At 42.7% G+C, this 22,495-nt stretch overlaps 2 protein-coding genes across 4 annotated transcripts; both read left to right on the top strand.

Annotated features, from left to right (window-relative positions):
- The first annotated feature begins 593 nt into the window (after window positions 1–593).
- On the top strand, window positions 594–7,659 carry THG1L (tRNA-histidine guanylyltransferase 1 like). Of its 3 annotated transcripts, XM_006058555.4 has the most exons (6): window positions 594–828; window positions 1,652–1,828; window positions 2,723–2,892; window positions 3,815–3,903; window positions 5,069–5,176; window positions 6,193–7,659. In XM_006058555.4, exons 1-6 carry the CDS (start codon window positions 638–640, stop codon window positions 6,352–6,354), a joined length of 897 nt encoding a protein of 298 aa, XP_006058617.2. In that variant the 5' UTR covers window positions 594–637; the 3' UTR covers window positions 6,355–7,659. The 3 variants fall into 3 exon arrangements, with proteins under 3 accessions (XP_006058617.2, XP_025148110.1, XP_025148111.1); XM_025292325.3 differs by lacking the exon at window positions 594–828 and having other exon boundaries at window positions 1,689–1,828; window positions 2,727–2,892; XM_025292326.3 differs by lacking the exon at window positions 594–828 and having other exon boundaries at window positions 1,762–1,828; window positions 2,818–2,892.
- A 1,390-nt stretch (window positions 7,660–9,049) lies between these two features.
- On the top strand, window positions 9,050–20,530 carry LSM11 (LSM11, U7 small nuclear RNA associated). Its single transcript, XM_025292327.3, has 4 exons — window positions 9,050–9,691; window positions 14,959–15,098; window positions 17,043–17,126; window positions 17,591–20,530. The coding sequence occupies exons 1-4, from the start codon at window positions 9,247–9,249 to the stop codon at window positions 17,999–18,001; spliced, it is 1,080 nt and encodes a 359-aa protein (XP_025148112.2). The 5' UTR covers window positions 9,050–9,246; the 3' UTR covers window positions 18,002–20,530.
- The last annotated feature ends 1,965 nt before the right edge of the window (window positions 20,531–22,495 follow it).

The raw sequence follows: 22,495 nt of genomic DNA, 5'->3' as shown, positions 1-22,495 counted from the left end.
GCACACTGGCAAGCACCAGCAACAACATCTCAAACATTTAGCCTTTGTGAAAATTTGAATGAGTTAACTTAGTACTACATATGTTAGAATATGAGGCCGTTTTTTCTTTTTAAAGTCACCCTTTGGCATATTTAATGACGTTGGAAAACTACTCAAGGTGAAAAATATAAAAATTGTAGTACAAGTGTCTGATTCCAATTTTGTGTGTTCCCTGTGTAAACATAATATATAAAAAGAGACCTGAAAGAACCATCCACAATGCTCTGGCGGGGAGAAGGGAGACATCGTGTTAATTTTCTTAAATTATATTTTCCGATATATACCACGTTTTTTACAGCAAATTAACAAATGCTATTTGGAAAGAAAAAATCACCATTAAACCTTAAAACTTGGCCAGAAATGAATTTTTTTTTTAAATTTCGTGAGAATGAGTTGTAGCAGACCGACAGGACATATGGTAGCAATCAGGAATAGTGCTAAGGGAAGACTGGAACCCTCCTTCCAGGCCCGGAAGTACATTACGAACTACAAGGAGAGGCAAGCGAGATGCTGGCCTCCACAATGGCTAGAGCGACCACGAGAAAACACAGGAACTTCCGGGGCGGAGCTCTCTGTTCTTTTCCCTACCTTGGGGGAAATGTGGGTTGCTGGCACATTGAAAGTTCGCGATTGCTTGGCTGCTACTTCCGTCACTCTGAGACGGTGCTTGAAATTGGGAGCGACCATGGCAAAGAGCAAATTCGAGTACGTGCGGGACTTCGAGGCTGACGACACATGCCTGCCCCACTGCTGGGTGGTGGTACGGCTGGACGGCAGGAATTTCCATCGGTGAGCGAGCTCGGCCCGGGGTGCGTGCTTCGCAGGCGTTTCCGTTGAACGCGGCCCCTGCGCAGCAGCCCGTGGTTACCGTGGTAACGCGGCAGCCAATGCCTGCGCGGCCTTAAGCATCACACTATGTGCTGGCTACAACTGGCTTGAACGCGAGTAGTCTGGATAGTTAAAAATGAGACAGGGTGCTCCACTGGTGAGGAGCTGGCCTGAGGTGTCCATTAGCAAGGCTTTGGCGGAAGAAGTCACTCTTGGGCGCATTATTTCAGCTCTTCAACCGATGGCCAAACTGGTTGTTAGGTGTCTTTGAGGTCTTGCTGTTCAGCGGCCTGTTTAGGGCTTGCTGTGGACAACGCTATACAGAGCATATTCTTGTTTCATTATAAGTAACAGGGCACATGGACTGGATTCAGGAGAGGAAAAGTCAAAAAACAAAGTAACAGAAAGATGGGAATTTCTTAAAAATGGTACTTTGGTAATGATTACTGTAGTTAAAATTTATTGAGCAGTCCAAGGAGGCAGGCGTAGTTATGTTTGTTACCTCCCTCTAACCTGCAGGACAATCCTATGAAGTAAATTTATCCCCATTTCACAGAAAAGGGAATGGAGGATTAGTATATATGTTCCTTTTTCTCAGTTGGTCAGAGCTAAAAAGAAAAAACTGGAGTTCTTAACGAAATGGATTGGGTTGTGGCTCCTGGAATGTTTGGACTCACAGCACTATTACAATGTTTTCCTTTATGAACAGCCTGTTTAATCTGTGTATTAATGACAAGGTCTCTTGCAGCCATGCCCTTTTCCCTTTTCTTTTTCCCATTTGAAGGTTTGCTGAGAAACACAGCTTTATAAAACCTAATGACAGCCGTGCTCTTCATCTAATGACCAAATGTGCCCAAACTGTAATGAATGAACTGGAGGATATTGTGATTGCATATGGACAGAGTGATGAATACAGCTTTGTGTTCAAGCGAAAAAGCAATTGGTTTAAAAGAAGAGCCAGGTAATTCTGTGGCCTAGCTCCTTCAGAAAATTTCCTACCAGCATCTGGCTTCTGCTTGGGCTTCGCTGGTGGCTCAGCTGGTAAAGAATCTGCCTGCAATGCGCGAGACCTAGGTTCAATACCTGGGTTGGGAAGATCCCCTGGAGAAGGGAAAGGCTACCACTCCAGTATTCTGGCCTGGAGAATTCCTTGTACTATATAGTCCATGAGGTCGCAAAGAATTGAACAGGACTGAATGACTTTCACTATCTTAATCATAAACTTGCAGACTATAGTATTGGCAACTGCAGAATGTGTGTGTGTGTGTATGTATGTCTATATATGTATATATACACACACACACACATTGATACACTGATAATATGTATAGAAGTTGACTGTTGTACTTCCATCTGTTATTTGGGCATTCTGTATACTTCTTCCATTTCACATCACCTTAGCTTCTAAGCTGAACATGAAAATAGAAACAGAAACTAAACGTTTAAGTAAGGAGGATCTCAGTACAAATTAGACAAATCTCAAATTTAATTTGGCGGTATGTTGAAACTTGCACAGAAAGCAGGTCATGTAATGAATTGGTGTGTTTTAAAACAGTGGTGTCCCTCCTCCCAAGACTCTAAGAAAATCCTCTTGAACCATCAATTCACATCACATCCTATAGAAAAACATTTGATAATAGTGAACTACGTTATAAGACTAGAAAGAGAGGCAGGCTGCATTTTAAATATAAAACTGAAATATTAAAATAGTTTTTCTTGACTCAATTTATATTATCTCTTGGCTCTCCAGACAGTTTGTGTTATCACTGTGTTGCACCCACAGACCCTGTCATGGCGTTGAATTAATACCATGTATTTTCTTTTTTCTTGCTCCACCCAACCTGCCTTCTGCAAGTAAGTTTATGACTCACGTGGTTTCCCAGTTCGCCTCCAGCTATGTGTTTTATTGGCGGGATTACTTTGAGGACCAGCCCCTTCTGTATCCCCCAGGCTTTGATGGAAGAGTCATAGTGTATCCTAGCAACCAGACTCTAAAGGACTATCTCAGCTGGCGGCAAGCAGATTGTAAGTGAAACCAAATAAACAAATGTATTGATAGTTACATCACTAATTCGTTATATTAGAGGTGATGCTCGGAAATAGTTTTGGCTCATGTGTATTTCGGAGAAGGCAATGGCACCCCACTCCAGTGTTCTTGCCTGGAGAATCCCAGGGACGGAGGAGTCTGGTGGGCTGCCGTCTTTGGGGTCGCACGGAGTCGGACACGACTGAAGCAACTTAGCAGCAGCAGCAGCAGCATGTGTATTTTGTTTGGAATGCAGTGTTTCAGGTTTTTAAAATTAGTTGAAAATACTTGAAAAATTGGGTATTTTTATGGAAATATTCCTTATTTTTAGCTTTTTTTTTTTTTTTTTAAATCAGACAATCTGGCAATACTAAGTCTGTATTTCCACTTAGTATTGGTCAGACCCTGTATAGTGACTTCTGTCTTTATACACACACACACACATGCATACACATGTGCATATACACAGGCGCCAGCGTGCCTCTACTTCTCTGTTGTTCCTCTGGGGAACTTAGGTTCATGCTGGCTTTAGTGGGCATTTGAGTTGTGACCCTGCCTTACATGATGAAATATTTGTGAGACTTTTACTCATTTGATGTGTCTTGATTTTTCCAGAAGAATTGGAAAAGAGGTGGGAATAATACAAATCAAATAACTTTGAAAGTATTCCTTAGCCTAATGCACAAGTTAACAGACTTGTGTGAAGCACAGCTGAAACGACAGGATAAAACTGTTAGAAAATTTTTCTGCTTCACTGCTTCCCTGTATGTTCCCTGTGTGTGACTTTTGGCAGGTAACTAAATGTTTCTGAGGTTTCTCTACTTTAAAGAGGAGAGAAATTGGGCTCCAGTACTCTTTGAAGGGTGAATATTAAAAAAAGATTCTACATCCCTACACAGTGTTACTCTGTTTTCCTTACAGGTCACATCAATAATCTTTATAATACCGTGTTCTGGGCACTTGTGCAGCAGGCTGGCTTAACACCATTACAAGCCCAAGAGAGATTACAGGTATATAGATCTTACTGCATTAAGACTTCAGGGGGGACAGTTTATGATCTCTCATGACATTTTGCCTTCTTTTTAAGCTCTTAAGTTTTTACAGCTTTGTTTTGAAAAGTTACAAAGATCACACTAGTAGCAGGTCTGCTGCTTGCTTGCTTTGTGACTGTGGGTAAGCTGTTAACCACTCCCTGAACCTCAGTGTCCTCTGCTGGAAAATGGAATTAGTGGCTCTACACTCCCACATGGTAATGCTTGGCTGGAGCTGCATATTGGCTGCCCTCTATACAGGGCACATGCTCGTCTTTTCTGTCAGCTCCACCTGGTTGCCGGGGACCTGGAGTTTGGGGTTAGGACTCTTGTATATCATTAAGACCTCAGACCCTGGGGAGTCAAATAACTGTACTCAGATGTTTTTGTTTAATTTTACCTCTCTGCCTTAGTTTTTCATAGGTAAAATGTGGAAAATAATAGTTCCTACCTTACAGGTTTATAGTGAGAATTTTAAGTGGCATGATGCATGTAAAACACACATAGACTAGTACAAAGCACGCTGTAAGTAACTAATAAATACTTTTATTATTAGATGCTACTTGCAGGTAAACTGTGAAATGAGATGTGTTGTAATAACTCCTAATACAATGCCTGGTACATTATAATGACTCAGTAAACGGTTGTCATTATTAACAACAGTGATAAAGATGGGTAGCAATAATAGGAAGACTGGTAGATGTAGCCAGAGTTTGGAAGCGCTGAATTTGGATTTTGATTCTTATTCTTAAGTGTAAGAGCACCGTTGGCCTTGGAAAATTTATATAATCTTTCTAAGCTTCTGAGCGCTCATCTCTAAAATGGAGATGGTTATGAGGGTCTAATAAAACATACAAACTATCCAGTACAGAATCAGTACTCTTAACTATTAGTGCCTCTCACTCCATCACAGTAGTGATTGGTGAAGCCAGTTACTTGCTACAGAAGAGAACTTCATGGACTTTTGTATTTAAATAAGATTTGAACTACTCTTAAAATTCATAAATACCTATACGATGTTTGAGGAAATGCTTCCACTTCTTGATTTGTTGCTAGAAGTTTAGATAGAGAGTGGAATGGATAGGTGGGGCTAGGGGAGAGAAAAGACCTACAAAGCTTTTTATATTTGTTTTTATTTCTTCAGGGAACTCTTGCAGCAGACAAGAATGAGATTTTATTTTCTGAATTCAACATCAACTACAATAATGAGCCACTGATGTATAGGAAGGGGACTGTGTTGATATGGCAGAAGGTAATGCTGTTATGTCTAAGGGAAAACGAAGGTCAGAAAGAAAGCCTGTGCCCAACCCACGCTTTGTCTTGCCTGCTGCCTGCGTGCTTATGTGACTCCAGTCATTAGCACAGATTAGCCCCTTTCCAAAACGAGATGCTATAGATTATTACTATGGATGCTTGCTTTGTCAGTTCATCATTCAAGTTTGTGATCTGGACTCCCCCCTTCTATAAGGAGAATTGCAGAATTTTAGAATTTATTTTTGTGTGTCATAAGCTCTCCCCAAATCGAATCAAACCCCTTTAACAGGTATAGTGCCGATTAGAGAATTTTTGCATTCAAAGAACATTTAAAAAAATCCCACACTGGACCATTAAATGGCCCACCCATCCCATGAGAATATAATTTGAGGAACTGATGTTGTATGTGAAGGTTCTGTCCCTTACAGAATGTTGGAGAGATTCTCTAGACAGTCATAGTTAACTTAATATTCTGTCTCCTTTCATCTAAATCCTTAATTCTACCAATATTTTCTCTCTGATCCAGCTCCTGGGCATAATGATGTCTCTAAATTTATTTCCTTCCATCTAAAGTATTTTTTTCTGAAATGAATGTTTTTAAGTATTAAGGGAGTAAGTATTCTAAGAGCTCAGGATCTCACTGGCAACTTTTATTAGTATTTTTTAAGTATTTGTTCTTTGGACCAGCAGGTGGGAAAGCAGAAATATCTTTAATTCTATGGTTATTGCTAACAAGGAACAAAGAGTCCCTTCTGTGTTCCTAAGATCTCCTCTCAGAATAGAGCAGCATAACTGTTTAAAAAGTGTGTTTTTAGTTGTAAAGAAATTCAGGTATAGTAAGATATGTATCTGTCTGAAAATATATATTTGTCTGGGTTGGCTAAAAGTTTATTTGGGTTGTTCGAAAAACCCAAATGGATGTTTTGTCCAACCAAATATATAGCCCACTTCTCCGTCTTCTGTCCCAAAGCCACTCTCTAGTTAACAATGTCAATATTTTAACTTTACCTATAGGTGGAGGAAATCACAACAAAAGAAGTTAAGCTGCCAGCAGAAATGGAAGGAAAAAAGATGGCGGTGACCCGGACCAGGACTGTGGTGGTGCCCTTGCACTGCAATATCATTGGGGATGCTTTCTGGAAGGAACATCCAGAGATCCTGGATGAAGACAGCTGACCCTTTGCTTTTCAGTCCTGGCGTGCTTAACCATCTCGGCCCCCAAGTCTCCTGGCCTTTGCTGGCCCTAGCCTCTGTGCCATGCAGAAGTCTCCTGGGAGTGACATGCCTCTGGTTGGGAGGGGAGCGGAGAGAAAAGGGGTGGATGTGGGTGGTGTATCTTGTTCTGCTTTAAGTGGAACACCTTTTTTGCAGTGTTCAAACGTGGTTCCTTTGGTAGAAGTATATTTAAAAAAAAAAATTGTGGTACTCTTTTTATGAAGCAAGAACTATGTTATGCCTTGTAGATGAATCATTTTTAGATTGTGGCATGGGTCTTAAAAAAACCTGTCAAGCTTTTTTCACCTCTGCTGGAAGATGAGCCCAAACTTTACTATCGCCTGCTCTTTCTTTACCACAGAATCCAGTGACCCCGGTCACCTCACCTTTCCCACCCACCTAATTGCATTCGTCTTTGGCAGACCTGGAACTAGTATAGGTTGATGCCTTCCCAGTGCCTCTGAATGCAGGAATTCCAGGGCAAACTCAGGGCTTTGTGCCATTGTCCAAGTTGGCAACCTGCGCTGAACTAACGAGTTGTAGCTTGGGTGTCCTTCATAAATATTGCGTGCACTGATTTTGTGGAGTTGTCAGCATGACCCTTATCTCACCAGGGGCGGTGATCACAAGGCTGCTTACTCTTTCTCAGGAGAAAGAGAGTTACATGTCTATATGGGAGAAGGAAAAGGTGAGATTGAATGAGCCAGGAGGAAGATACTGTCGTCTTGGCACTTCAGTTTTGAAAGTCACCTTCCTGTTGGACTTCCTGAAAAAGATTCTCAGGTAGCCTCTGTATAATAAAACAATGGCATTTGACTTGGAGAGCAGAGGGACCAACACTCATCTTTGGGTCACAGGTAGTAGAGGAGCCCTAATTGTTCTACCTGCTGACGTGGAGTTGGGCGAGGAACCACAGGAACTGCATGTTGCTCGTGGCCTCCGAAGGGGAGGTGGTAGAAAACTCACATTTCCTTTTATGTTCATTTCATATTTTAGAGGGAAAAGATTAATTTGGCTCTATAAAGAATTAATTAAAAGCCCACATCACAGTGCCTGGTCTTAAACTGTAGAATTTACAGCCAAGAAAATGTATTTTTGAAAGAGCGATGGCTGGTCTCATCTCACTAATTGACACCCCATCTGTTGACGCCTTTTTTTCCCTCCCTGTTCTCACTCCATGGGAATAGGAGACATGGCTTACAGTTGGTAATTGATAAAATTTCTTTGAAAAGAAAAAAAATAAAGGTTTCAACTCCCTTGGCCTAATTTTTCTTTTTTCTTTTTTTTCATACACATTCAGTATATGAGTCCAACTTTCATGTGTGAACGTCCTTACATAAGCCAGGCTCATATCCCTTCATCACAGTGGTGGTTCACAGACTTCTGGATACAAAAATTTACTTGAAATGCTCTTTTAAAATGCCAGTTCCAAGCTCTCTCCCCATGAAGAGTTTGAGATTAAAAGACTTTTGATGGGTGTAGTCAATATACCACACTTCGGGTAACTAGTCTATACCAAAACCTAGACTTGTACATCTAGATAGGCCAAGTAAGGCAGTAAGAATGTAGCTCTTGATTGGCAAACATAATGGTAAACAAATTAAAGCATTCTATATCAAAACAAGGAAGTAGGTGTTTGTACAAATTTTTAAGACAGCCACCCAAGAAAGTTGTTTTCTCTGGGTGTTATGTGATACTACAAAGGTATCACTTGATTTTGTTATAAGATAGGACATGTGCTTGCTGGTTGAATTGCCAGCAGTTGGCAGGAGTGAGGTTTGTCTTGGGGAGGGTGGTTTTGAGCGGAGGAATATCCTGGGTTTAATATTTATGCTGTAATACCTATTGAATTAAGTAATGCTGTCAGAAGGGGGAGTATCTGGACCTTTGATGTAGACTATTATTTTAACATCAAGAAACAAAAAAGGTTCTGCTAAACAGAGGCTCTAAAGTACAGCCAGGTTTTATAAATATGCCATCCCAGCTGGATCCTCCTTTCCTCCAGGTGCTTAGCAATACTTAAAAGATCAGTGATGGTGAATTTTCTTTAATACTAGCATCTTTCTGGTGTTCGTGTAAATTTCTTTTTGCCTAGGTGTAAGAAATGCAGTAGGGTCCACTCATCATCCTTCACTTTCATTGTTCACTTAATATTCCTATAGCATTTATTACGCCCCATATGCATATCTTTAGCTCTTCAGACAGTTCCTTGAAACAGTTTCTAGCAGAGTCAGACATGACTAAGTGACTGAACTGAACTGTTCGTATCTCAAGAGAATGTAAAGCTCAGAGAAGCTAAATAGTTGGAGCCCAGGCGTGTGAACTCCAGTGATGCTCAGCATAAGAGCAAATTGGGACATTCCTTGCCCTCTTCCTCGGCTTCCCTGATAGCTCAGTTGGTAAAGAATCCGCCTACAATGCAGGAGACCCCGTTGGATTCCTGGGTTGGGAAGATCCGCTGGAGAAGGGATAGGCTTCCCGCCAGCTCAAGCTACTAGTAGAACACAATTCCAGAGAATCGAGAAACACCTGGGGAGCTTATCAAGCTGACGGGCCCAGCCTCCATCCCCAGGGAATCTGGACTATCAGCAAACACCTAAAGTGATAATGATATTGATGGGAAAACGCTGCGTTAACACAAATGAACCTCTTCCCCCGCACGCTGATACGCTCCGAGCCCCGGGCTAGTAGCTGCCGCGCACCACACCCCTGGCGGCGCAGAGCGCAGGCAGACGCTGCCCCCTGGCGGCCGCCCGGGCACAGTGAGACATCCCGCGCCGCGGCTGCGCAGTGACGCCCTCTGGCGGCCCCGCGCCGTCTTCCCATCGGCCTCGGCTTGCGGGCCTTTCAAACATGGAGGAGCGGGAGCGGGGGGCGAGGTCGGCTGGCGCTGGGAGCCCCGCGCGGCCGCCCAGCCCGCGGCTGGATGTCAGCTCTGACAGCTTCGACCCGCTGCTGGCCCTGTATGCGCCCCGCCTGCCTCCCATTCCCTACCCCAACGCGCCCTGCTTCAACAACGTGGCCGAGTATGAGAGCTTCCTCAGGACCGGGTTACGGAGCGGCGGGCGCGGACGGGCGCGGGGCGCGGCCGCTGGCTCAGGGGGCCCCGCTGCGGCCGCCGGGCCCTCGGGCAGGACCCGCCGCCGCCCGGACGCCCCCGCCCCGGACCCCGAGCGCATCCAGCGCCTCCGCCGCCTCATGGTGGCCAAAGAGGAAGGGGACGAGGCCGCCGACGCGCGGCGGCGGGGTCCGGGTCGGAGCAGGAAGGCGCCGCGCAACGTGCTCACGAGAATGCCCTGTGAGTCCCGCGGGCGGGCGGGGACCGGGCCGGCTGTCCGGAAGGCGGCGGCCCTGCAGGCGTGTCCCTGGTGACAGCCGCTTGGCGCGGACCTGTGTGTGTATCAGGGGGAAGGTCTTGGTGAAGGCTGAAGAGATAACCAGCGACCGTGGGGAGGGTCAGCTTGAGGAATTCAGGGTCTGTATGGGCAGTGAGGGAAGAGTGGCAAGGCTGTGGAGGGAATAAGTAGCCCTGGGTAGGGTCTGCTTGGATAACATGCGTAAAGGTGATGGGGGCCACAGAAGTGACCACAGAGGTGATGAGGAACCTGCTGAAATCGATCTGCAGGAGTGATTGGGGGGTGGGGGGTGGCCGGGGGATTCTGGAGAGGTGGTGAGCCTGGAAACGGGACAACATGGGGAAGGTTTGCAGAGGGTGATGAAGTCTTGGGGCCATGCATGGTGAGAGGAGGGAGGGCACAGCCAGTATTAGGGGAGGGAGAGTGGTTCGGTCAGTGAGATTTGTGGGTGATGGGACGCAGTATGAGGAAATTGTTCAGATAGCACAGGGGACATAATCTCATGCCCTCTGCACATTAAGTGACAGCTCGTTCTCAGTGCTGTAAGCAGAAAGGGCTGCAGGGTCTTGACATACATGTGTTCACTGGAATGCAGCAGGCACAGAAGGTCACTAAAGGGCAGACACTTTTACAGCCTTGCTGCAGGGCTGAGCGCAGGGACTCTTGTCTGTCAGGCTCCTATTACCATATGCACAGGTTATTTTGAGTTCTGAAGGTGTAAATGGCACGATGGGATTTCTTGCAGCCTCCTAATAGTTCCTTAGAGTAAAGCTGTAAATAGCAGAGATTGCTAAATGTGAGTTAGGTCTTGTATAAACGGAATAGAAACAGCCCAGGGTCATATCTTTGTCATCTGGCAAGCAGTTCTGACATCTGCCCCATGAACACAATGACCTACTTAGCCATTCAGAGCATCTGTATCCTGATAACTAAATTGTGGCATTATTAAATCACTGCCTTTGGAATGGAGGGTTTTGCTACGTAAAGGAATATTTTGTTTATTTCCTAGAAGTGTGTTAAGAGAGCAACATCCTAAAAAACTGAGTGCTGTTAGGGGTGCCTTTGTGATTCCAGTGCCAGAGCATCACCGCCTAAGCTAGGGTTTACTCCAGTTTGCTTGCCCAGCAGTGACACAGATTATGCGTGTGCCTAAATTAAGAGCAGTTTGGGGGAGCTTATTTTGCCCGTAGTTTTTGCCACTGTCAGATCTTTGAAATGCCCTCCAAGTCTCAGATTGTAACATTTATTTCCATTTTGCCAAGTATTGCTTTGCTGCCAAGATTTTCAAGACAAAAGAAGTATTTCTATGTGGTGAGTGGTTTTGGCTTTACTGGTGGAGAACTTTGCCATATTTTTAGGATGAAAGAGTGTGAAGGCCAGCTTTATCAACTTTCCACAATTAAATGTATGCCTGGACTCAAAGTCTCAAAATGTGCTCTAGGCATTGAAAAGTTTAATCCTACCACTGGAAACAGTTGGATGTACATGGTAGAGATGAGTAGATATCACAAAAAATTGATGACCTTCAGGAAGCAAAAAAAAGTATAGAAGCAGGGATGAGGATTAGGTTTTTTCCAAAAAAGAATTGATACAGAAGTCAGCTTTAGGTCTTGAGGTTAAGAAAGGGCATGCTTGACGATAACAGTAATTATTTAAAAATAAGGCTGTTGAGCATGTAATATGTGCTAAATAAGCATATAATATATGCTAAATTACATATAGCAAAATTCACTCCTCAGGTGAGTAAAAAGGTTGTGAATTCATCACCACATTCAAGATACAAATCAAGGAGTTCCCCAGTGATCTAGTGGTTAAGATGCTGTACTTCCAATGCAGGGGATGCAGGTTCAAACCCTGATCAGGAACTAAGATCTCACATGCTGTGTGGCAAAAAAAAAAATAAAATAACATGTAAAGTTAAACTTATCATAGGGCCTGGCCCATACTGAGGGCTCAGTAATTGGGGATAATATTGGTGACAGTGATGCTGCTGCTGCTGCTGATGTGAAGGAGAGGAGCTTGGAGACTCTTGAAGTGAACCAATAGTATGATGAGGCTCTACACTGTATTGTTGGTTGTGGAAACAGAAAAGAAAGGTCAGGTCTTAGTTATTGAGAATCTCTTTTCTGGACTTAGTATTGGCTATTCTGCTGCTGCTAAGTCGCTTCAGTCGTGTCCAACTCTGCAACCCCATAGATGGCAGCCCACCAGGCTCCCCCGTCCCTGGGATTCTCCAGGCAAGAATACTGGAGTCGGTTGCCATTTCCTTCTCCAATGCATGAAAGTGAAAGTGAAGTCACTCAGTCGTGTTTGACTCTTCACGACCTCATGGACTGCAGTCTACCAGGCTCCCCCGTCCATGGGATTTTCCAGGCAAGAGTACTGGAGTGGGTTGCTGTTGCCTTCTCCAAAGGGAAAAATAAAAGAGTGGGGTTAAAAATGCCCACTGCTGGGCATACACACTGAGGAAACCAGAAGGGAAAGAGACACGAGTACCCCAATGTTCATTGCAGCACTGTTTATAATAGCCAGGACATGGAAGCAACGTAGATGTCCATCAGCAGATGAATGGATAAGAAAGCTGTGGTACATATACACAATGGAGTATTATTCAGCCATTAAAAAGAATACATTTGAATCAGTTCTAATGAGGTGGATGAAACTGGAGCCTATTATACAGAGTGAAGTAAGCCAGAAAGAAAAACACCAATCCACTATACTAACGCATATATATGGAATTTAGAAAGATGGTAACAATAACCCTGTGTACGAGACAGCAAAAGAGACACTGATGTATAGACCAGTCTTATGGACTCTGTGGGAGAGGGAGAGGGTGGGAAGATTTGGGAGAATGGCATTGAAACATGTAAAATATCATGTATGAAATGAGTTGCCAGTCCAGGTTCGATGCACAATACTGGATGCTTGGGGCTGGTGCACTGGGACGACCCAGAGGGATGGAATGGGGAGGGATGAGGGAGGAGGGTTCAGGATGGGGAACACATGTATACCTGTGGCGGATTCATTTTGATATTTGGCAAAACTAATACAGTTATGTAAAGTTTAAAAATAAAATTAAAAAAAAAAAAATGACCTGAATTTGGAAGGATGTGGCCCAAGGGTAATGGCAGTGGAGAGTGGGATTTGGAAGAATAACTTTGCTTCAAAGATAAGGCATAGATATAGTTTTAGAAGCCTGGCTCATATCCATTTGGAGTTTGTCACAAATACTGCTGAGAAGAGATTCAAAATGTGCCTTGTGATTCTGAATTTGGAACTTTTTTTATCTCTTGGGATTTTGCTCTGATAGGTGGTGTGCCAGTGTTGTATTTTTGATCACATGAGAGAAATATTCCCTGGAATTATACCTTGTTAAATCTTTGGAAGAAAAAAAAAATCAAAGGTACAGATATGAAGGTTGAAAACCTGAGTTTACCATTTGTTTAATTAGAATAAGAGATTTTTGTTAAGGTACATGCTTGTCCTTTCTCCCTGATTTGGGGGTGCGTGGGGAGTAATGCCCCTGTTTTCTTCCAAGTTAGAAAAAGAGTGGCCTTTCCAGCCTTTGTGGAACATATGTGTATGGTGGGAAAGAGGAGTGAATGTGGAAGGCAAGTAGAGTAATCTAGGCATTGTGACCAGTTTCTAAGAAATTTAATTATTGGAACTTATTCATTACATGAAACTAGAAGTTACGTAGTCTAACCTCATCTTATGAATGGGGAAACTTGGACTTGTAGAGAAAAAGTTGCTCACCAAGTTCACACAACTAGTTATAATGACCTAAATGTTTACAGTGCTTGATTTGACACCATCTGTAACACATATCCGGATATGTGTATATACACATACCTTAGTATGTCAGAGGTTCAGAGAATTTTAAAATATGGCTAGAGGAGGGATGGATGGTGAAGGTCAGGCCAAGGTTCTCGTGTTCCTTTCTAAGGTCACTGTTTCTGACAGTCTACCTTCTTGCTGAATCTTCAATCTGACAACCTCCTATTTCTCATCTACAAAGTCACTTAATCCAAGAGTATCTTCTTTTATTAACTTATCCCTGCCATCATTTATAAGCCAGTTCATGAGTGAGGGGTAAGGAGGTTAAGAGTAACCACCTTAGGTATCCAAATTGAAGTGCAAGACACTTGTTCTATTTTATGCTTATACTAAAAATAAGACATATATTTTTGTTTGTTTACTATCAATGACAATAACTTCCAAAGAACTGTGCCTTTCAGACTTGAGGGGAAGAGTGAGATTGTGTAAATGTGAGAGTGTGTGTGTGTGTGTGTGTGTGTGTGTGTGTGCATGCATGTGCAGTTTTCTTTAGGGAGGTTTTATGTAGTACAGTCACCATACTGTGATGGCTAAATTAACATGAAATAATAAAAATAAAACTCAGCCTTGCTTTCAAGCTCTGAAAAAAAAAAAAGAATCCATCATAATAAAGGCTGCAGATTATAGTCCCAACATTCTTTACATGAACTGTCATACTCCTCTTTTCATATGATGCTTATCGGCAATTTCACTGGAGTCAGGTACTCAGCAGGTGCCTTTACATCAGTGAGGCCTGGAATACAACCAGGCCTCCTCTTCCTCATGTGAAAATAATGTTCACTGAAACGCTAGTGGCCTCAGAGCACGGGCTTCTGCGTGATGTAGCTTAGACCGAGAGGGCCAAAAAGCCATTCTCTCTCAGACGAGATTGCATGTGTTTCAGGGTGGACGAGTCACACGGTTCATTTCCTTTAAACCTATGACCAAAGTTCTTGGTTCTTTGGAAGGCTCAAGCTGGATATGCAGTTCATGAGATTTATCCTGAAAAAGGTTGTTATACAAGGCAGAGAACTGAGAAGAATCTAGCTGCTGATGTGCACATTTAGTATAGTGTTTTTTTGCCCCCAAAAGTTTTTAAATGATGCTGCCTCTTAGAATCAGAGACATCATAGAAATAGCATATGGAGGTAGTGAAACATTTGGATGGTAGCCCCGCAGGGGGTTTATCCATGTTCCGGGGAATCTTGTCTCATCTCAGTGTACTGTGCCTCCACTTGCCGTGCTGCCCACTGGGCCTTCTGCTCCTGTGGTGTGGTCGCCAGTACCATACCATGTTGCCTTGTGTTGCTGGAGATGGCTGGGTGGTCTTGGTTGTTAATTCTGGGAATGAGAGCAAGTATTCATTCTGTGCTGATGGTTCTTCTTGTTTCAGTGCACGAAGGCAGCCCTCTGGGTGAACTCCATCGTTGTATCCGGGAGGGGGTGAAGGTGAATGTTCACATCCGCACTTTCAAGGGACTTCGGGGCGTCTGTACAGGCTTCCTCGTTGCATTTGACAAGTTCTGGAATATGGTAATTAAGCCTTCCTCAACGAACTGGAGCACCTCCTAAGGATTAAATCTTTTATATATCTCAAGGACTTTATTCAGCAAAACCTCCAGAATAACTTCCCGGAAGCCCTAGAATCTTTGAACTCTCTTGGACAACAACAGAAAAGTTCATTTTATTGTTTTCCCTAAAGGCAGTGGCTTTTACCTGGGATGATTTTACCTATGCCTCCTTCCCAGGAGCATTTGGCAATGTCATTTTTTGATTGTCACGACTGTGGGACAGAGTACCACTGGCACCTAGTCGGTAGAGGCCAGGGCTGCTGCTGCGCACCCTACAATCCACAGAATATCCTGCCAACAACAGAGAATAATCTGGTCCAGAATGTTACTAGTGCCAGGGTTGAGAAATCTAGCCTTAAGGGATAATTACTTATTTCTTCTTTTAGTAATTTTATATTGATTTCTTACTGGTTATTTTTCATTTGTTTAAAAATATTTATTGACTTCCTACTTTGGCTGGGCATATTGCTAGGTACAGAAATTTCAGAAAGGAATTTAAACTGCAACGTTTGGAAAGAGAGATGAGGATAAAGGGGAAGCAGCCATATTAATAAGCCAGACACTTTGCATGGTGTTTGCTTATGAAGGAGTGTACCATGCGCCCTCAGTCTTCTAAAGGCTTACTGTCTATTTACTAGACAGACATTTGGAAGAGAAAAAGGACACACAGCACAACTACGATACGAGACCGTTAGAGTAGGAGCCACCGGGCCTTTCTAGTGTTTCTTTCCATATGATCTGCCATCGCCAGTTTTTCTTCTCTTTGTGCTTTATCTTCCTCTGTGCATGCTCCTTGATTATAGTAGTAGTTGCTAATACTTATTAAGCACTTGCTATATGCCAGATCCTGTACAAAGGACTTTATATATAATAACTCAGTAAATGAGTTGTAAGTCTATCACTGTTTTATTTCACAAATGAAGTAACTGAGGCTGGAAGGTTGGTCCCAAAAATCACACTCTTAGTAAGTGAAAGGGACTGTAACTTTATCTTTTCTGGCTTCTGAGACTATGTTTTAAACTGTATGGAGTCATAAAACTTGGATTCAAATCCTAGCTTAACATTTGGTAGCTGTGTAACTCGAGGCAAAGTAATTTCTCTGAGCCTCAGTTTTCTCATTTCTAAAATGTAGGGGGAAAATGTTTTATTATTGTAAGTTTACCTTTGAAGGGAGAGATTTAAGAGAATATATTTGACAGTGGTGGCAATAACAATACTGTCAGCTTATGTTTGTAAGATGATTCACACTTTTCAAAGTCATTTCTCATCCATGATCTCATTTCATCCTAATGGCTGTCCTGTAAGGTTGATCTCTCATCAACAAGAATTCAGCGGCATTTCTGTGTATTACCCTGGCTAGTCTCTTCATTGCTGTCATAAAGCAGAGAGACTGAAAAGGGAAAATCAGCAGTAGTGTTCTTAAAGTGTGGTCTGAGGCTGTCCTGCATTCTAATCATGGTGTTTCTGGTTAAAACAGAAAGTTCCTGGGCTTCATCCCAGATGTACAGAATCAGAATAGCCTTAGATTTATATTTTGCCACATTATTGACCAGAGGATTTTTGCAGAAACTAATGCCTGTGGTGTTAATGCATCTCTGGTCAGTAATGTGTTAATAAGCTTCCTGGATTATTCATCCTCCCTGAAATTTAAGAGCCTCCACCCTACATTTGCAGTGGCCCCTTACCATAGGAGAACCCCATCTTACATGGTCGTAACAGCTTGGCGTTCCTATTCAGAGGGGACCATGTATTACCATTTGTTCCTGCCCAAGAGCTGAGTCACCTGTTAAGTTTAGACTGGTATAATTAGATAGTATTCTGCCATTTAAATTTTGTCCTGAAAGCTATAAAAATAATATTTTGAATGATACCATATTTTTCCTTCCTTTGGTCTCTTTTTCTCCAGGCACTTACTGATGTGGATGAGACCTACCGAAAACCTGTTCTAGGCAAAGCATATGAACGGGATTCTTCGTTGACTCTCACCAGGGTAAGCCATTTCCCCTGACTTTGAGTACCCAGTGTGCTTTCAAGCTTAGGAATTAAGATCACTGAGCCTAGGGACCAGGATTTCCCAGCAGTAGAGCCTTATTGCTGTCAACCAGGCATGCTTGGACCAAGATCTTCATTAGTCTCTTCTCATGCATCCAGTGAGTAAAAACTGAATCCGTATTTCTTACTTGCACATTGTTTGAGCAACAAGTTACCTCATCGGGTCTGAATGTCTTTCAGTTTTATACCACAGAAAAAATGGGTACTTTTTCTCTTGACATACTTACTGTTTTATCTGAGTTATGACTAGAAATAGAAAATTTGTTACTAACTTTTTTAAAATTGCAAAGCAGACAGTCTACAGAGCATGATTAAGGAATCTAGTCTGTCCTTTGTATATCGAAAAAAAGAGATGTTGAAAACTGAAGAGAAGGCTAATACTTGTCATTGCTTTCCTTGCAGCTCTTTGATCGACTAAAACTGCAAGATTCCTCCAAGAAGGAAACAGATTCTAAGTCTGCAGTTGAAGACTCCACTCTCTCCAGATACTCCCAGACATCCACATGGAAGGTGGCTTCCGTGTGGGGAAGAGGAGACACCGACCGGAGTTCACGCAGGCGTTCCCGCTCCGTCCCTTCTTCCTTGCAGGCGTCTGCAAGGGAGGAGTCCAGGTCAGAGCTGTCAGGGAGGACTACACGGACAGAAGGGTCCAGTGCAGGGGGTACCTTTTCCAGGGCTACCACCCTTTCCAGGGGCCCGTCCCATAAGAAAAAGAGAAAGCCCAAAGTGGATTACCAGCAGGTTTTCACTCGCCATATAAATCAGATTTTCATTCGAGGTGAGAATGTCCTGCTGGTTCATCTTGCACAGTGACTGGCTCAGCCTCACTTGAGCTTTGGTTTTAGAAATACAATGCATGAGTTGCTGCTATGCTTATCCTAGTGTCCCAGTGTAACTCTAAATTGGAGTGATCCCTCTGGTCCAGCATGTGCAGGGCATAGAACCAGGCTCGGGCCCTCTGGGAGAAGAGGTCCTGAAGGGAAAACAGGGCTTGAGAGGGTGGTGGGTATTTGCATTAATATCACAGCAAAAGTTGTACAGAGCATGGTCCATGCATCTAATTTGGTATCACGGTCTACTGCATACACTCAAACCAAATATAAGATCTTGAATTGGGGAGCATGGTATGAATTGAATTGACTCCACAGACACTATAGCATGGTGAAGGAGAAAGCCTCCTCAGGAAGAATGATCTCATTTCTAGAACCTAGTGCCCTGAGTACTCATGAACTTGTATCTAAGAGTAGCAGTATAAATTGCCTCGAGCCCTTCATCCGCACCTTGTAACTGACCTTTAAGTTTCACTCTACACCACTCTCTCTTGATCGAGGAATGTACTTTGCTGTCTCTTAATATCTGTAGGATATAAGAAGGCTGCACATTTATGTAAGAGTGAAATCCGGGTGGGTGGCATGCTCCAGTGAATGCTGTGTCTTCACCCCTCTCCATGTTATGGGAAGAAATAGGGGACCTTGTTGTTGGTTTTCCTCTTGCCAGAGGGAGTTTCTGCAGATGGTGTACCAGGTGGGACTGTAAGATGCGCTTGTCCTCTTCTTTCACTTTTGTGGCATGGTGCTAGTGCATGTGCCTGCGTATTGCCCCCTGTGTATAGTGTGACCTGTCCTGTGAGCTTTATAGCAGGAGGCTGTCACCTTCATGACTGGCTGCAAAGAGTTCTGCATGAACTCAAGAATACACACACATCATGTGGCTGAGAGTACCCTTTCCGGGCAGGGCTGGCCCTGTCTCGAGTGTCTTTCAAGATGGTTTTCCATGAAACCCGGGTGGAGTTTTATTCCCTTGTGTCAGGCCAAAGAGGTTCTTACAAAGTACAACAATGGTGTCTGTAAGGGACACGTTACTCAGCCCGGCTTGAGTAACCAAACACCAGACCACCTGCTACTATTTCTACTTGAATCATATGCTTTTTCAATCACCAGTGCAAAATAGGCTGTACCTCGACACAGACTGTTAGGCAATATTGACCTTTTGTTTTGTTAGTTTATATTAGGTTTTATTTTAGATCTCTTACATTCAAAGTGAGAATGAGAAATAGCTCACTAGTTAAAATGTTTGAAAAGAAAAACTTCCTCTGCTGTATTTGTTGTGTAACTTAAATGAGCCTTCTGAGAAGCAGGTGAGTCACGCTCAGAGAGCTGAGCCGGGACTCCTGGTCCTTCGGCTGGCTGGGCCTCTGGAGTGAGAGGAGAGCAGACTAACCCCTCTGTGCCTCAGGTTTTCCCCATCAGACACCTACCTCACAGGGGCACTGAGGAACAGAATCTGGGGAAGGCATTTTAAAGTCTTTTAACATACATAAGTGCCATGAGTAATTTTTACTCACTCTGTTTCATAGCTTGCTTAGAAGTTCACTGTCTCATGAGCAAAGTAGGTGCTATATAATACAAGAACGTAATCTCTGTAGGTGTTAGCAGTTATGATCTTCTTGTCATCAGAAGGCAGTGATAGCTTCAGGAACTACTTTCCATGTTCCATTCCTTTCTCCTAAGGGACAATGGAAGTTCTCAGAAGAATATCTTTAGTGAAAGAAAAGTAACAATTTTTTTGCTGCTCTCCCATATCCCAGCCCCCACCCTTTTCTGGTCGTGATGAGAGGGAATTCCGCTGCGCTTTTTGGGGGGTTTATATGCCAGCACTGAAGGAAGGATGTGACTCTAAAAACAGCACATCCCTGAAAGGGAATCTGTGGAAGTTGTTTTATTTGATTTTGTTTCAAAATGGGTTTTAAGTATACTCTTTAGAACCAGATGAGATGCACTAAACATTTAGAGAGGTTCTAGGTTACACATGCAAGTGAACAATTATCTTTGGACACTGCCAGTCTGAGTCTTTTTAAATAGTATGTTCTAAAATCAGTCGTCTTGTTAATCATCGGGCACCCCACCTTTACCCCTTTACCCATCTCCCCTGTTTGGTTGTCCCCATCTGTCTGTCTGTCTTGTCCCTCATCTGGAAGCTGTAACAGTTATTAAATTTTCACAATAAAGGAGAAATTTGGAATTAAATGGAATATAATCAATTTCTATTCATCGTAGCGCCTGATTAAATCTAACCTGACTTATTTTAAACACATGCTCATTTCCTTGTTTGCATATAATTTTCATGTGTCCATATAACGATTGATTTACTGCTTTTCTGCCCAACTTAACAATTCTGGCTCTAAAAATTATTTTAAAACTGTGTGTGATCTGTCTTATGTGCCCATATTCCCCATTTATTGGTTTGGACAGTGATTCTGGGATGATTACTGTCTAGTAAATGTGATGTTTTGTACAAAGCATGATAATCATTATTTTATAGAAGTAAATTTTTAAAATTATTGCCCTTTCTTTATTATTGGAGAAATTTTTCAAAATGAAGGAAAAATATATTCTAAAAATGTATATGCTGCTCAAAAATGTGATCATCTAAGACATTTTAACAAATTGCTATGGAAATAACTGAAGTCTTCCTCAAGAGAAGGCAAGGAAAGAAAAAGGGGAAGTAACAGCCAGAACGGTAGATTTCTGGAGGCCCCCCATCAGCTCGCCAAGGGGGCCCTAAACAGCTGATATACACCACAGCTGGCTTCTAGTATTCCCCAGGGATTTGAGATTGAGACTCTAGTTCTTATTTTTTTAACATTGAATTGAAGTTCTTCAGAGTAATCTCTAGACAAGGGAGCGTGTTTTCAGGGCAGACCTATGAACTTGTTGAGGTCTTCTCAGGGGTATCCAGGTTTGTTAGAAAGTAACAAGGGACTGAGAGATGGAAGGTGTGGCTTCACCCACAGGACGATTTCATGGGCCAATATTGTACACAGAGGTTGTTCTACTGCTTCACCACTAGGAGAGGCTGCACTTTAGGTTGTTTGTGCTGGTATTTAGGAAGTATTTCTGCTTTCTTTCAGAGACCAGTTATGATAGAGGTGGGCAGTTTGCAAGATGGTTACCTAGAGTTGTCAGTGGCAGGTGGCCCTGGACCAGTTGGTTTCTTCCTCTCTCTGCATGTTGCATGTCAAGTCAGAAAGCCTAGAAACTGTTAGCATTAAAGTCAAGGTGCATAGGAACCCTTGCCAGTGTCGTTAGTGAATGAAGAAGGGCTTTATCTATCTTCATGGTGAAAAGGTCCAGGAATACCTTTAGGGATTATCAGCTCCAGCCTCAGAAGCCTTACACAAACCGAGGTGTACTGCCTGTACCCCTTGAGAAAGAACCTAACTTGATGCAGAGTGGATATTTGTATTTCTGTTTGTACTATTTTCATAGCAGCAGACATGGGCAAAATCATGAAATAGAATCTGTTCTGTAAATTACTTTTAAAAATTTTCTTTTATTTTTGCCTTTAGGAACAAATTTAAATTATTCAAAGACAGCTAGCTCTCACTGGTGCTGCCCCAACGCTTTCTAATCCTTTATGTATTTTTATGAATGAAATGGTTGCTATGGGAAGACCAAGATTCATCTAAGAGTGTCATGGTATAAACAGAATGGTTTGTAGTTGTTTGAATTTTTCTTTTCCTGTGCCAGATATAGGATGCAGTCGACCCCTTTTCAGTAGCTTCTGCTCATCAGCTTGTGTGTTTCTGGGTAGCAACTCCCAGAAGGCTTTTCTTAGTGTTTGTGAAGAAAGAAAATCTCATCTAGGCCTATGTTACAAAGGTGGGTGGTCTGTCATTACTTCCTGGCAAATTGAGTTGATGGATTTAAGATAAGCCTTTGGGGTTCCTCCATCGTTTTCCTGGGCTTTGAGGAAGGGTTGGGCCTCCTTTACTCCTGGTGTTTTGAGTATGTTTCAAATGTTTGTAAGTTCTCTTGCACTCCTCTAATAAAAATGAAAGCTGTCTGTCAAGACATGGCTTTGGATGGTTTGGAGATCTATCAGGAAAAAAAGAAGTACACCTGAGACCTTCAGTTGGTCTTTTATTTATTTAGAATAAAAAGTAGTTTGATAAGCTACCAGAGCCAGTGCTTCTTTAAAAACATTCTCTGAAGAGATAGGAACTGTCCCACAGGAAAGCTATAAAAGCTATTCCCAGTACATTGCAATTGCTTTTGATTTTTAATCCTTTGGAGCAAATGTCTGAAGTTGTGTTTTTAGAGCTGTGGGGGTAAAGTGTATTTTTAAAAAATTTAGGGGTGTTACTGAAACAGTGACTGGCTGAATTTTGTGTGAGCTAAGCTCTAGGGCAGCTGTCCAGTTCTTTTTTTGTTGTCCTGACAGTAAAGCAGATAGTAAGTGATGTCTTGAAAAGTGATTTGCTTATTCCATCCTGACATCTAAAGGCATTAGGCTCCTATTTGGCAG

This window comes from Bubalus bubalis, chromosome 9 (assembly GCF_019923935.1).
Source record: "Bubalus bubalis isolate 160015118507 breed Murrah chromosome 9, NDDB_SH_1, whole genome shotgun sequence".
Classification (NCBI taxonomy): domain Eukaryota; kingdom Metazoa; phylum Chordata; class Mammalia; order Artiodactyla; family Bovidae; genus Bubalus; species Bubalus bubalis.
Note: the sequence above shows the minus strand (reverse complement) of the source record. Positions and strands in the feature narration are given on the sequence as shown.

Bases quoted from the DNA above. Each gene is read 5' to 3' on its own strand.
- THG1L (XM_006058555.4), top strand. From the start codon at position 638: ATGTGGGTTGCTGGCACATTGAAAGTTCGCGATTGCTTGGCTGCTACT. The intron at 1,829-2,722 runs GTAATTCTGTGG...GCCTTCTGCAAG, and splicing joins TGGTTTAAAAGAAGAGCCAG to TAAGTTTATGACTCACGTGG. The intron at 5,177-6,192 runs GTAATGCTGTTA...CTTTACCTATAG, and splicing joins CTGTGTTGATATGGCAGAAG to GTGGAGGAAATCACAACAAA.
- LSM11 (XM_025292327.3), top strand. From the start codon at position 9,247: ATGGAGGAGCGGGAGCGGGGGGCGAGGTCGGCTGGCGCTGGGAGCCCC. The intron at 9,692-14,958 runs GTGAGTCCCGCG...TTCTTGTTTCAG, and splicing joins CGTGCTCACGAGAATGCCCT to TGCACGAAGGCAGCCCTCTG. The intron at 17,127-17,590 runs GTAAGCCATTTC...CTTTCCTTGCAG, and splicing joins CTTCGTTGACTCTCACCAGG to CTCTTTGATCGACTAAAACT.